Here is a 16,211-nt window from a genome sequence, read left to right as displayed (position 1 = left end):
ATCTAGTGACATAAGAACACCGTGTAAACACCCTGTAATCGTGTAATTAATTAAATTTTTAGTGTTATTCTTGATAATATTATGGAATAATGCAGTTAGATAACAATTAGACATCTTATTGATCGATAAACCCCAATACCTTTTCAGGGAATCCGCCCTGATTTCTGTCCCCAATCTGTATAATTTAGTTACGTAAAGATAAGAGGATTTCTCTTCTCTGTACTCATTGTCTCAGAGACATTCATAACAAGAGGTAGAGAATATTAGAAAGAAAGGAAGATTACTGGAAATATTTTTTTCTCATTACAAAACCCTGATAAACCTTTCTTTGTTGTCAATAATGGCCTTTTTATGTAAGACTGAGTTGCTAGAAGTAGATTTTTGTGTTTAAACTAGCGTGCCCAATCCCACAATGATACAGAGAGATCGGTATTCTGTGGAGAAGTGATCGGGATGCTGAATGTTGTATGTCAGATGAGGAGCCGTTTAATCGGGGGATTTATGATGACTTATGTCCACAGACGGGGCTGCTTAATTACCAATCAGAGGGATTTACAGGTCCTTGTCATTTAACTCCATTTATCTCCAGTTACGAGACAGTCTCGTGATCTGGTAGTCTGTGACTCCGTAATATTCACTAATCTATGATGATTAAAGCTGATTAGTTCAGGAAGACATTTTTCATGATTTGGCTGTCCCAAATAAATTACCTTTCTTTTTAGCTCACCTTTACAGGTATATGCTCTGAAAGTCATGGTATCTCAATAATAATTTTGAAGTATCATCAACACTTTAAAATTAGCTTTCTTATAGTGTTTTTGAGCTGTGACCCCCAGGAGTGTAAGGAAAGGGTCACTATGAGGACTGAAAATTTTAACAGAAATGAGTAGAAAAATATCCTTTTGATGATAAAGAACATGGAGGATTCAAGTTGAAGCAAGTTTGTGTATGGAGGTTTCTAGTATGTTGCTAACAAAAAGATATTTTTGACATGTGAAAGTGATATGCAAGCAAGCTTATCAAGTGAATTTCCATACTCTCTTCCAGCTAAATTCTGTGTCACATTTAGCATATTAATATTTGATACATGGCAAATACCACACTTCCATGCCCAAACTATATTCTTTCATTATAATAGAAAAATAATGGGAGTTCCTGTTTGAACCATAGATCAGGTCAGCTTTGCAGCAAATGAACCTCTTGCTTTAATTTGCTAATGTTTGATGGCTAGGATATGCTATAATGGTGAATCATATGTTTATTGAGTCCCATCACAGTTGCAGGGGGACTGAATTATTGATGAATCAATCCATTTCCCAATGTCATTGTCATGTAGAGACCATGATAGCTAGGTAAAAACATTGGCTCGAATCACGAGTAGGACCGTACATGTCAATTCCATATTGAACTGGCGACATTGATTGGCTTATTTGTATCTGTCCGCTGATAGATTGATAAGAATTCAGTTTTACTAATATACACATTAGTGACCATGCAGAGTTCTTGTATTAAAAAATATATGGAATATTGATATTTGTTTGGGTTACTTTTACATGTAATAGATGATTTGTTTTCTTTGTTATGTCCCCCTGCAAAGAAAGGAGGGCATATCGCTGCTGTCCGTTTGTTGGTCTGTCTATCGGTTGGTCGGTCCACCAACAGTTTCCATTCATTTTCTTAGCAGAGGTTGTACATGCTGAAATGAAAGCTAGTACATGTATTCAGATTTATCATAAGAATATCTGGGTAAAGTTCGGTTTTGAAAACAATCAAGCAATTTTTGGCAGAGTTGTGCCCCTCGGACTTTAAATAATACCAACTATTTGCAGTTTCTGTTCATTTTCTTCGCAAAGGTTGCCCGTACTTAAATGAAATTTAATGTACATGCAGATTTATCATAAAAATATATAGATAAAGTTATGTTTTGGGTACAATCAAGCAATTTTTGACAGAATTATGTCCCTTGGACTTAAAAAAAATTCTTAATATTTGCTTTTTGTTCTTTATCTCTGCAAATGTTGAACAAATCAATTACTGATATATTCTGAAAAACGTGTTCTTGCCAAAGATGTAATGTAGAAGATTTGTGCACCTATAATTTTAAAACTTAAGCGTATTGACATGTACTTGATAGGTTGATGCATCTTGGATAATAACGGTAGATGACACCTATATAGATTTGAAGTTCAAAGGGTCAATTTAACATCTCTTGTTAATTTAGATTGAAGAAATTTTGTTTGTACACTACTGTATTTTCAGAACAATGACAAAGTTCCTTGGTTTACTAATTGACCTTTGTCCTGTATCAGTTTTTTTTACCTTTAATTTATTGAAATTGACCTCTTATAGCCATTTGACAAGTTAAGAAGTTTCTATCTTTAAAGTAGTTCTAATTCAAAAGAGAAGGCTGTGGTGAAAGAGAAAGATAAACCGTATCAGATAAACAGAGCAATAACCCATATGTTCCCCAGTTTTTGATCTAGCTTCAATATACATTTATTATCGAAGAAAACTTGATAATAAATTGTGTATTTTTACTTGTTCTGCACATGACTATGAATTTACTTTTCATATTTTGTACATTACAGAGATGATAATTGGTGAAATAACAATATATATCTCTGATTTTTCAGATGTGGAGGGGGTAAGACTGCTGTGTTCATCGCGGTGGATTACTGCCTGAAGGAGCTGGAGGCAGAGGGCCATGTAGATGTGTACAGTGCTGTTCTCTATCTCCGAAAGTTTAGAAAAAATATGGTTCGAACCCTGGTAGGCAATTTCATACCATATATCACAAGAAGAAAATAAATATTTCCATTGACTTTGTACTTTAAAATATTTGTAATTGCTTAGAACAACTGTTAAAGTTAAAATCTTTAAAAAAAAGTGTGTTTCATAACGTTGAGTTGTTGAGACAGAGTTTGACCTGATATGTATTTTGACAGTTTCAGTACCGGCTTGTGTACGAGTGTATAGCCATGTATCTACAGTGTGGTATAACAGTGGTGGCCGCGGTCAAGTTCCCAGGCGTAGCCTCCAGACTCGCAGTCAAAGACCCCAGGACCAGGATGTTAGGCTTTGAAAAAGAATTCCAGGTACAGGGTTTGAAGTTATTCTCATCTTTCTGTGATTGCTTGTATAAGCCTAGTATGGTTATGTTTCATTGTGTCTCATATTGATGTTTATGTAACACCTGATGCTGGAGGGGCTGTTCTATATTATTATGTTTTTCAGGAATATTTCTTCACCTGCAATCAATTAGTTTTTTGTTTTATAAATTAAGTTCCCGTGTGGTCTGTAGACTCCCCATGGTTTTCTTTCTATGAAGTGAAATAAGAGACATGACATTGCTGTATCCCAGGTGATTGCAGCAAAGTAATGACTTGGTTTTATTTCATTGAAATAATGTGAAAAAGAAATTCTAAAAAAAAATGAATTCAGTTGAAATAAGTAACTGATGAAACCGACACATTTTTTTAAAAAAATTCAAGGTTTGAGCAGTCTGCATTATATAATTGTCTGTAAAATGCTATTTTACGAAAGAATTCAATAACTACTTGTACATAATTTATATGAGTATGTTCAACTGGGTGAGAGCATAATGTTCTAATATGAACTCTTAATAATTCTGAGAATTTTTTATGATTCTTAGAATCCCCTACAATCCTTATAATCTCTCAAATTTGTCCTCAAATAATGGAAAATTGTACACAATTTGGTTGTAAGGTGGTGCAGATTGATGTATTTAGGTCAAAGTAATTGTGCCATTGGCAATTAAGCTATGAATTAATTATCAGAATTTACTCCTAGTAGTCAGTTTAAACATAAGCTGGTATATAAATCTTGTATTTTATTTAAAAGAACTCTGAAGTTGCAGAAAATTAGATTCCTATTGTTTAAATACACACAATACAGTGTTAATTGCTAAATCACATCTTGCAGTTTCCTTTGCAAGTAATACTTTTCTTATGCAGGTACAATCATGTAATATTTATTGTATGATTTACTTATATATTTTTCTATAGACTTCAACGACTAACAATAATTAGGTGTATTTTCAGTCTCTGAAGTCTCAGGTAACCAAGTTAAGCATTGGAGACTGCGCGGGAGGCCATCGGTCAGAAAATCGCAGCAAGAGTCGCGACATCATGCTGCTACCACGTAAGTTTGTGGTCCTGTGTGACTGTAGTCATTAAGTCTGGAGGTCACTGGAATAACAGTAATTGATGGAGACAACAGTGAGAGCAGAGTGTACATCTCTTCCTGTAGGTTTGATAATAATGATGAGATCTGTGGAATCCATTGATGAACACCTTTAAATTTTGTTACTCTTTCGGTTTCTATCAACATATAATTGATTTGCAGGCAAAGTTGACACGTTACATATGCTATTTACCTGGTGATTGCTGTAGGCTCACAGAATTTGTTACTGTAATTATTTACTTAACACATTGTTACCCTGAAGTAGTATTATGTATCTTACCTTATATCTGTATTTCTAATGAACCAAGTCAGAAGCACTTTTAAGTGCATCATTAGATTTGAGCCTACAGAAAGGCTGATGAAAGTTTAAAATTCATTCAAAGATGTGTATATGTAGATACTAGATAGAGGTGATAGTTATGCAGTGTTTAATGCATGTATGCTCTATATATATGTATATATCATTACCCAAAGATCATTAAGTTATAAATCCAAGTCAAAATTTTATTAGTTTTATTTAACGCACTTAAACTGAAATGTTTAGGGTTTTTTTTTTTATATGCCAGTACTGTAGATCCCTTATTATATGTGAGTACTTTATTTCGTGACTCATCCTTTTTGCAGCAAAACACAAGATTATAAAACTGCAAGCGCCAAATATTTTTTTTAACAGGAGAAGATTATTACTGCATTTGTTTATAAAGATTGTCATTCAAAACAGAGTTTACAATCCAAAAATATACGAAAAGCATTGATTTTGTGCTGAGTTTCCTTTCATAATGATCCATATTTGGATTTGAAATTGAAAACCTAAATGTATTGTTTAATATTTGAAAAGAACTTAAGTACACTCTGAAGGATTGATCATAAGTTGCAGTCAACTGCAAGCTTTTAATATATCGTTTGCAGTCAAACAGATTACAGAATTAAAATGGACCCCATCATCAAAATATAGTGTGTCATGTTTGAAAAACAATGGAATCATTGATTTGAAGTGGGAGGGGTTATTTATAGTCCCTCAAAGGCCGGCTTCAATGGCAATGCAGCCATCTCATGAAATTTGAATGATGTTTTTTTACTTCCAGATTAGATAAATTGATTAATTGTGGATGTTTGTTTTTAATTACCGGTAGCTGAACGAGCACGTCCCTACCTCTTGACTGCAGAGTCTAGTGAGCATGCTACAGATTTCATCAATGCAGTATACGTGGACGTAAGTAGTTTCAATATCTAAGAATAAAGGATTAAGGTGGATCAATGCATAGAGTAAACATGAATTTGAGTCTCTTTTCCACCATTGTTCACTTTAAAATTCACACACACTGGATTGGTGGCCTCCTGTAGCAGTGGATTCACAGATACACCAGAGCACACAGAAAATCCATTCAAACACCTCTACAGCCTTGTGCCGGCAACTTCTGTTTTGTTCAATTGGTTGCATTGGTAGTATTTGGTATAAAATTGGATACTGTAAATTTCTTATAATATGCAAATACTTAATTCCACGATCCTGCTGTTTTTTATCAAATTGCGAGAGTATAAAATCGTGAATGCGGAAGATTTATCCATATTTCCTATAGTTTCCAACTCTCAGTAAATAATGGTGAGGTTTTAAAATTGGCAAGGGGTGCTTCTCGCGAGTTTATGTGGATAAAGATTCCTATGGGAGTTTTTAGTCCACTAGATAGATATTCTTGGGGTGAACTTAAAAGTTGAAGGACATTGTGTGATTCATCAAAATTGTAATAGCTGGATAGAAGTCATGCTTAGGAAACACAGATATGAATTAATTGTTTAGTTCATTATCAGATTATAAATTCTATGTGACATAGTTTATAAACATGTCAAGTACTAGTAAGGAATTTTCAATTTGACCAATCAATGATTAAACTGAGAAAGCATTTAAAGTAAGAATTTTAATGGGTAATTTTCATCAGCTTTGCTCACATCAAAAGTACTTGTATTATGAATAAATGAATAACTCATTCGGTTGTAAATTTTTCAATTTTACATATAACATTCATGCCAGATAATGATGAAAGTGTGAATTGATCCATCTTAGCTACAAATTTCATGTGAAGAATATTTTTAAATTAGTGCATCTTGAGAACTGAAACTAATTGTATTTCTAAGTGAATGCTGCGGATATTCATTGACTTCATATTAAAGACTGCACTAGAGTGGAGAGTTAATTTAACTGTGCTTAGGTCCAAGTTCAAACGGATCAGGCCTGTTTGATTTCTGTCTTGCTCAGATGAGGGCTCCATAATTGCAATAATGAAACCCGAAGAGTGCTGCAGACCCCAATCTCGTTTTTTTTGTGCATTCACCTTCATGCTGTCAGAGAATCGACCGAAAATTGTGTTCAGATTTGCGATTTCTGTCAGAAGTTTCTAGGTCAGCCGGATGAAGAGCCCTCATTTGAGTCTATATTTGTGTTTTCTTTGTGAAATATTTATGCTCTAGAGAAATACCCAGGTGTAAAAAAAAAATAATAGGGTTTGAGGATTGATTGATAAGGGTAAGCTTAATTGTACTTCAAATATTACAGCTTGTCAGTTACCAGCATTTCACAGAGAATTTAGAATTGAGACACAGGATGAGATAATGCTGTCATGATAGCTACTAGCTTATTTATTGCCTAAACTGTGTTTGATGATGCATGCTGACTGCTGATTCGCACTAGCATTGCAGCATAAATGTGCAGGTTTGGAGATACATTTTCATGGGCAGAAATTTTGTTTTATTCTTGGGATGTTATTGGTTATATTATTCAAAAGATGTTAATCATATTAATGAAGATTAAAACTTTAAAAAAGATTTAAACTGAACTCTAGAGACTTATGAATTTGTTAATGTACATATGAAAGTTACTCAATAAGATAGTTTAAGTATCTCTACTTCTGATTTGCTAAGATTCATTATATATCAGATAAGTTAACTTTTCTGCATTTAATGATATAAGATTTAACTGTGACCAAATCTGTACCATCCTGATTTTGAGATAGTTCCTGAGTGATAATGCAATACATTGTACCAGTACTTATATCTCCTATGTTTTCAAACCTTGATTTTTGTCACCCACTCGAATCTGTTTCGTTAGACTTGAGGTTTTGCCCAATACTGTGGTAGCATACATGTTAACCTGCAGTGGTAAAAAAGAGGTAGATTAAAAACCCAAAAGAGGTAGCATTTTTCTGTTTTATTTTAAAGCACATATTTTGATATATAGATAGGGTTTCTGATTAGTTATTAAGGATATCAACTAAAATGATTTAGCAATATCAACACATGTCAAAAAAAGTTTGCATGCATACAACCAGGGTCGTATATATCTATTGTGTGTGTAGGGGTATTACCAGCAGAACAACTTCCTGGTGACCCAGTGGCCCCTCCCCCACACGGTACCGGACGTCTGGAGGCTGGTGTTTGACTACAAAATCACCTCCGTAGTGGTCCTCAATGACTCAAAGTTCTCCAGGGTAAGTTTTCTCTTTGCCAGGGTAGGTTACAAAACTTACCAGCTTCTGTCCCAAAAAGTGAGAGAATTTATTATCTGCATGCTCTACAATAGGATATTAAGTCTATTCTGTTATTCAGTAGATCATGCAGTAATCAACAAGTATTTGGTTTTGCAAAAGACTTTAGCTTTCATATACATGTTCAGGATGGTCATGACAAATGTATGACCCCAATGTGGTTTTTAGGTCAAAGGATGAAAGGTCATTAGGTCTTATCTACCTCATAATGATATCTTACTAAATTCTGATAATCTTTCTGTTGACAGTCATTAAATTTCGTATGATATAGTTTGACTGGTAGTTTTTTGTTGTTTTTTTTTTTCAAATTTCTCACATAGTCAGACATTGTTTATTACATCATGTTCATTTAAAACTTGAAATCCATGTGCACATGATAGTTGCATGTTTTTTTTCTCCAGAATTACCCTTGCTTTTGGCCAACAGAACTTGATCAGGAGCAGAAATTTGGACCAATTGGAGTGAAGTATTTAGGCAGTCACAAAGTGGCTCACGTCACCATCCGGGCATTTGCAATCAGAAAAGTAGGTCACCCTTTTCTAAAAATAGAAAAATGTGCAACTTAATTAGGTCATACAGATTAACATGAATTAAATTTTAACCTCTGGTGAAATGTTTGGAGCTTCTTAGTGCTGATATTGCTTCTTACCCTGGCTGTTTGTTCAATCTCAGGTTTGCCATGCTTTGTTCAGTTTACATGCTGCACTGTAGGTCATCTTCATACATTAGGGTGTGGTTCCTCAGGACATTAGAATCTTAGAAACATTGAATAACTTAATGCTGCATGCAGTATGCCATTGCTATCATCTTAGAGTATCAAGAAAAGACATTGAAAGTTTGCTCTATTTACAAGTGCAAGCTATAGGGTATAAACAATGGTAGAACTTTAGGTCACAGTATAAAAGCATGTAATACATTTCTAATTTACCACAGATATTAAAAAATTGTTAGAACCATAGCATATGTCCGTCTCTGTGCACTTTGATTTAACGTGTACAGATTCTAATGAATGATAATTATTATTGATATGTTTTTGTCAGTCACTACTTACATTCTGTCAGAGAAATGTCCACATGTATGTGTGGAGAGTTGGATTGGATACATGTATGTTTTGGGTAGTTATTACATGTATGTATAAAGGGATGGTTTATGTACATTAGTTTTGTACACATGTACATGTATGTGCAGAGGGGTGGATAGTATATAGTACATGTATGTGTGGAGAAGTGGATAATATATGTGTGTGTGTAGGGGTAGATAGTGTAAACATGCATGTATGAATGGATTGGGTGAATTGTTTATACATTATGTGTGGAGAGAAGTGGAAAGTGTATACATGTGTGAAGAGGCAGATAGTGTATTCATATATGTGTAAGTGAAGGAGTGGATAGTGTTTCCATGTATGTGTACTACGTTAAGGAGTGGATAGTGTATTCATGTATTTGTGAAGGTATGAATAGTTTTTACATATATTTCTGAAGGTTTGGATAGTGTATGCATGCATGTGTAGAAAGGATAGATAGTTCATACATACATGTATATGTGTATATATAGCACTAAATAGTGTATATGTGTGAAGTAGTGGATATTATGTATATGATTTGTGGAGGTATGGATAGTTGTACATGCATATGTAGAGGGAATGAATAGTTCATAAATATATGTGTATATATAGGGTTGGGTAGTGTATACATATATATGTAGAGGGAATGAATAGTTCATAAATACATGTGTATATATAGGGTTGGGTAGTGTATACATATATATGAAAAGGGAATGGATAGTTCATAAATACATGTGTATATAGGGTTGGATAGTGTATACATGTATATACAAAGGTCTATTGAATAGTTCATAAATACATGTGTATATATAGGGTTGGATCGTGTAGAGATGTATATGTAGAGGGAATTGGATAGTTCATAAATATATGTGTATATATAGGGTTGGATGATGTATACATGTACATGTTTATACAAAGGTCTGTTGGATAGTTCATAAATACATGTGTATATATAGAGTTTGGTAATGTATATATAGTTTTGGGTAGTGTATACATGTATGTATAGGGTTGGATCGTGTAGAGATGTGTATGTAAAGGGAATGGATAGTTCATAGATATATGTGTATATATAGGGTTGGATAGTGTATTCATGTATATGTAGAGGGAATGGATAGGTCATAAATATGTGTTTATATAGGATTGGATAGTGTATACATGTATATACAAAGGTCTATTCATTCTTACAGCTGCCTAGACTGCAATATGACTCAGTTCTCAGACATCTGGGATCTGATGCACTGGTAACCCTTCCATTTTACTCTCAACTTTTACTTTCTCCTTTTTACCTTTTTGCCACATTCGCATGGTGTTGGGGAAATAGCATGTGTTTTGCAGTGTACTTTCACACTAATGTAGAAAAATCATCCTTTACATTTCAATGGTTTTATTTTTTTTTTCTCTTTTTTTTCTTAAGCACAAAAAAGTAAACAAATTATGAAAATACACTACATTTAAAGCTTTTTATATATAATTATGTAGTATTAATTTTGTGTGCATGTTTAATTTTATTATTGATTGAAGTTCCTTAATTCATGCTTTTCTTGCTATTACATCATTAGGCAATCCAAGAATCATTAGAATTGTTGTTGTTTTTTTAAACAGTTAGTGAATACATGAAAAATTTATAAAACAAGATTAAATTGATTTCTAAAAAAAAAGGTTTTTGTGATCAAATATAAAAAAGTAATATATGAACATACTAGTAGAATTTGTGTTCTAGCTTTGTCCATTTTTCTGAAACTGTCACTCTTAAACTCGTTTATGTCAAATCATTTTAATCATATCGTCATAAAAAATCTAAATGAATTTTGTCAGTGTTTTGAAATCAGACTTTTCTGTTAACTGTAACACATCATTCTTTCTGAATTTTCATTGACAGTATTTATATCTCAGAAATTTACTGTAATCATTTTGTGTTCTTTTCTGAATATTGATAGCAAAAGGTCAGAATTTTTTTTTGCTACTCTGTTTTAGTCTCCTACAGTTACTTTTGACTAGTTTATTTTCTGATCATCTATCGATTCAACTTGCCCCCTGTCTTTGTATCTCCTATCTAGATACTGAATCCTCCTTCTGACTCCTCCTCTCTGTATTTTCAGAACATCACCTGTATACCTCTGGGAGATGCCAGTCAGGACATCACCATTGTGAAGATGTTTCAGCTCAACAGCTGGCCCAGCAAGGAGAAGACACCCTTCTCCTCCAAGTCCCTCATCTACCTGATGGGATTTGTGGAGGAATGGCAGCAGAGGACCAACCCCCTCAATCCAGTCCTTGTTATGTCAAAGTAAGTGATACAGATCCTGTGTCTGTCATAATCATATAAGTGCTGCAGACCAAGTGGTTGTATGTTCATGTACCGGGGGTAAGTGATGCAGACCAAGTGGTTGTCATGTTCATGTAAGTGCTGCAGACCCTGTGTCTGTCATGTTCATGTAAGTGGTACAGACCCTGTGTCTGTCATGTCCAAGTAAGTGCTGCAGACCAAGTGCTTGTCATGTCCAACATTGTGCTGCAGACCTTGTGTTTTTATGTCCAAGTAAGTGTTGCAGACCAAGTGCTTGTCATGTCCAAATAAGAGCTACAGACCAAGTTGATGTTATGTCCAAGTAAGTACTGCAGAATGTTCAAGTAAGTGCAGCAGACCAAGTGCTTGTCATGTCCAAGTATGTGCTTTAGACCAAGTGCTTGTCATGTCCAAGTATGTGGAACTGGGAAAGTTTATGTTAATATGTCCAAGTAAGTACTGCAGAATGTTCAAGTGCTACAGACCCAGTGCTTGTCATGTTCGACATTGTGCTGCAGACCTAGTGTTTTTATGTCCAAGTAAGTTTTGCAGACCAAGTGCTTGTCATGACGAATTAATTGCTGCAGACCAAGTGGTTCTGTCAATTCATTAACCAGGTTTCATCAATACATCAGGGCTAGCATCAAGCCAACAAGTTCTGTCAGAGCTTTCATCAAGTTTTGTCAGACCATCAAATACTCTCAGTACTTTTATACTGATTTTTTTTGCTAATACATTGTATTGCTATAAGATGGTTTCAGGAAGGGTTTTGGCATACTATAACCATATTGTCACAGTATTGCTGTCTTTGTCTGTAGATTTATTAGATATCCTTGTTTTGACAGAGACGGCTTCACCAGGGTAGGGGTATACTGTGCGTGTAACTATTGCTGTGATCAACTCAAAGCCGAGGGCGAAGTTGACATTTTTAATGCTGTCCGAATTATCAAAAAGAACAGACCTGCACTTGTGCCAAATGTTGTAAGTAGTCTAGCAATAACAATCTAAGGGTCCTCCACATCACGTGTCAGACTAACATTTTTTATGCCATTACGTCACAACATGGAGATTAAAGTGCATTTGGAAATTGTTTATAAAAAAAAAAATTTGTCTACTTTGAAATTTTTTTCAGTCATTTTCATTCACTTCATAGAATATGATACCTTTTACAAAATTATGATTTAGGCTTGCTCGAGAAACTTTTTTAAAAATTAGGAGGACCCTTAAAGCAATATCAGCTGTATTTTTTAGAATTTTATTTTGCTGCTAAAACCTGCTAGTATGATAAGTCTGCATATAACTTAGACTTTTATGATAAATAAGATTTGAAAACATCATTAATTTTTGTCAAGGAAATATTTCTCTTCTAAGGAATATATAGCAAATCAATTTTTGTACAGGACGATAATAATTCAATTTTGCTCCAAATAAGGCTTCTTAACGGCCTTTTCCACAAAAATATGGCTAAGAGAAATTTAAAAACCATGGTATTGTCATTTTATAAGAAAAGAACATTTTAGTAAAAAAAAATTCAACATGAAAAATGCAGCTTATATTGCTTTAAAACATGATCAAGATTTGTCTTTGTTTAATATACATGTACAACCTCATAAATATGAAACAGTTTTGTTGAGAACATTAAGATAAATAACTGAATCTGTTATCAAATTTATATTTGTTTTTCAGATGGAGTATATTTATTGTTACTCTTTCCTTGTTTTTGTGATTGAGATTATGCAAGAAGACAGACCCAAAATAGTGATAACCGGCCCTGCCACTAAGGCGGGCCAAGTGAATCGAGGCTACGATTTCACCAACCACCTGTCTCCCGAGGACACCTCTAGCCTAGCAGCCACCTCCGACTGGAGTTATGTGACCGCCTACGACTCCGTGGTAAGAGACGGATCGAATCTTGCAGCAAGGGGGCGAGTGACCACCAGCATTTCACCTATATCCCAGCTCCAAATCCCCACAGTGGACAAAAGCCCCAGTAGTTCACAGCCCAGTGTCAGTAACTACAGGGGACACGATAACAACAAACCTCTGTCCTCCAGTCGGTCCCCTGTTGTTGATCGGGGGCAGGGGAGGAGAGTGTCGGATAGAGAACAGACAAAACCCTGTAATTCTGTGGGACATCGACTGGATTCCTACGAGCAAGGCCATGTAGTTAGTAGGACGCAGCGATTATCAGACAGGCAACCTGAGAAAAACAATAACTTCTTAGAACGCTCAAATTCTAATGGCTCAAGTGTGTACTACTCAAGTGGGTCCGTAGACACGAGTTCCACGAGTCAGGGGGAGGGACATTCAGGAAGTGTCCGTGGTAAGGACATCAGCACCTCACGCACTCGTAGACCCACCCTAAAGCGACAGAATGCAGAGGATATGGTGGAATTAAAGTCCATGCAGAAACGAAGCTGATATACATCACTGGGACCCTTGTGACACTGTGACAATCCTAACACCTTTTCTTTTTAAATTCGGCTTTGTACATGTATTTTGTATGTTACATGTTCTAGTTCTGACAACAGTGCCTAACTTGTTGTTCATACTCGTTTATATCCCTGGGTTCAGATTTCTGTAAACTAATATTATTATGTAGTATTGAGCAATAAGTCTCAACCTTATGTTTCATTTGTTATCCCTGTTTACTTTGGGTTGCATTTTAGCCCACTCCATGGGTAACAGTGTTACTGTAAACCAACTTTTATTCATGTACGAGAAATATTCGCAAGGTTTGTGAGAGCCCCTTCGTCGCTAATATTTCTTGTCGCAATCTAGTCCTTGTTGTATGGCTATAAAGTTGACTTTAATTGTAGATAAAACTTGGTCGCAAAAATTAGTTGTCGCGAACCAGTTGGTTTTTTTTTTACGGTTAATCGGGAAATAAAGTGGTCACAAATAAAAGTTGGTTTACAGAATTTGGTATTTTTGTGTACTGTAGACCAGGACAAATTTGTTTTAGTAGGTACGTATTTTTGATGATAACTAATGTTGTGTGTATTTAATGATAGATTACGAGTTTAGACATAGAATTCAATGGACAATGATGCATTCATCTTGGTTGTGTTACTTTATAGTAATGCACACAAAACTAAGCAGGTATTGTGAATGGCATTAAGCTAGTTTGTTGTGCATTCTGTAACAAAATGCTTTTATTTTCCATTCAAGTCTTCCAAGTTTCTTGTAATTCTCATACAAGCCAAAGATAACATTTCCTTGTTTATGTACACACTTGGTTGTTCCGTTCTGTTACTGATTCACCATTCTCAACTGTTTGTTGTAGGATTTTTATTGTTATCTATACCGTTACATGCACCACAATACACAGTTACCTTTTCCTTATGTGATAATCTTATTTATGTATAAACATTCCTTAACCAGAGATTGTTATTTTGATGTTGTAAATTCTATAAGCCCCCACTTACCACGCTGTTATACGGACGTAGATAGGGTGAGACAGGCTGGGGGTAATACAAGGTCGGGGGACAAGGATATTGATGTTTGTCTTCAGTGATGTTTTGTACCAATCCTACTGTTTCCTGCAGAAATCTTTCGTAGAGTGTAAGCAAATGCTAGGAAAATTCCACAAAAATACATATAAACCCGTAATTTCAATATTCCATTCAGCAAACATTTAGTTGTTTTGGGATAAGAACTGAAAGCATAGAATGATTGTGCCTTGCATTTATATGCACATAAAAGTGGCTAACGCTATTGCCTACCAATACATGTAGTATTTCCAATAACTGTTGGATATTCAAGGATTTTCTTACAATAATTTCTGTCTAATCCCCCAATAGAGAAATTCAACTTTAACAATCATCTGTTTCCATACATTTTATCATTTATCCTGTTTGATACATTTTATCATTAATTCTATTGGATACATTTTATTATTCATCCTGTTGGATAGTTTTTATCATTTATCCTGTTGGATACTTTTGACATTTATTATTTTGATACATTTTATCAATCATGTTTGTTACATTATATCATTCACACGGTTGGATACTTTTTTGAATTTATCCTATTAGATACATTTCATGATTTATAACGTTGGATACATTTTATCATTTGATTGTATGATAATCATTCATACTATCCTTCACATCAACAGTCCTTTGCACATTTCATTGTATACTTTCCATTACATAGATACAGGTATAATCCATACCACCATTAAACACTTTGAAACAATATTCCATAAGTTAAGCATGTTGTATTGTTCATCCTGGCACATTGGGCCGTCTAAATCAACATTCCATTCTCTCAACTGGATTAGACAGATATTGCAATACATGTACTTTAACACCGACGTTGGCTTACTGTAATATCCCTTATTGCTACTTTCTGCAAACAAGTTCTTCAGTGTGTGTATATTCCATGTTTAACTACCGTGTAATTTGTTCCAATTTTCATTGTACCTCTTGTTATATCCAACGACAAAATACAGTGAATGTGTGGTGATGGGAATACATGTTGTCTGTGGAATTACTGCAAACATATACATCCGAGTGTCCTAACGTCAAAGATGTTTCCTAGCTCCCAGAGAAATGATCATTAAACCAATCAATTGTATGATTATTTGTGGGGAGTTTAGGTCCTCTTTGGTGTGCAGTATTTCAATGTGAACATGATTATTCAGAGTGGGAGAATTGTTTTATATTTTTCTACGTGTATTTGGATTTTTTATATCATTAAAATATTCTCATGTTAATCCAGAATTATATTGGATTAGTACAATAAAAAAAATCAAATTATTATAATTGTTTCCTTATTGATTTCAAATTTTAGAATGAGAAGCATGTCTTTACCAAGGTAGAACAAACAATGCAGGTGCCCTTTAGTTTCCATTATTCTTTATTGGGAGAGTTGCCAAACTACAATGCACAGAAATGCCAAACATCCTATTCTGTGTGTACTTAATTTGTATGTAAACATTTTGCCCTTAAAAGAGGTTTGATCCTCTGTTTTGGGGTATCCATTTTGGGTCGCCTCTAGCCTGAAAATTCTGCATCAAATAATATTTCTGCTCATATATTTCTATTTTACAACGCCAAATAAATTACAGTATGAAAAAGTGTTGAATCTTATGATATTGTATCATATGATACAA

The 16,211-nt window shown here is 34.5% G+C and overlaps 1 protein-coding gene across 7 annotated transcripts in view; it reads left to right on the top strand.

The window, feature by feature from the left end:
• The window catches only part of LOC128164949 (receptor-type tyrosine-protein phosphatase epsilon-like), a 77,608-nt gene extending 61,747 nt beyond the window's left edge, over positions 1–15,861 (top strand). For 5 of the 7 annotated variants that reach the window (XM_052829068.1, XM_052829065.1, XM_052829066.1 and 2 more), the window contains 10 exons: positions 2,634–2,769; positions 2,946–3,095; positions 4,062–4,161; positions 5,337–5,416; positions 7,554–7,685; positions 8,144–8,266; positions 9,993–10,046; positions 10,905–11,092; positions 11,938–12,073; positions 12,779–15,861. In XM_052829068.1, coding sequence (XP_052685028.1) covers positions 2,634–2,769; positions 2,946–3,095; positions 4,062–4,161; positions 5,337–5,416; positions 7,554–7,685; positions 8,144–8,266; positions 9,993–10,046; positions 10,905–11,092; positions 11,938–12,073; positions 12,779–13,513 — 1,834 coding nt within the window. In that variant the 3' untranslated portion in view covers positions 13,514–15,861. The remainder of the gene's footprint in view (positions 1–2,633; positions 2,770–2,945; positions 3,096–4,061; positions 4,162–5,336; positions 5,417–7,553; positions 7,686–8,143; positions 8,267–9,992; positions 10,047–10,904; positions 11,093–11,937; positions 12,074–12,778) is intronic. The other 2 variants (XM_052829071.1, XM_052829072.1) reach the window with 1 other exon arrangement.
• Positions 15,862–16,211: the final 350 nt, after the last annotated feature.

The sequence above is a fragment of the Crassostrea angulata genome, chromosome 10 (genome assembly GCF_025612915.1).
Source record: "Crassostrea angulata isolate pt1a10 chromosome 10, ASM2561291v2, whole genome shotgun sequence".
NCBI lineage: Eukaryota > Metazoa > Mollusca > Bivalvia > Ostreida > Ostreidae > Magallana > Magallana angulata.
The sequence above is the reverse complement of the archived record's forward strand: the minus strand, read 5'-3'. Positions and strand labels throughout refer to the sequence as shown.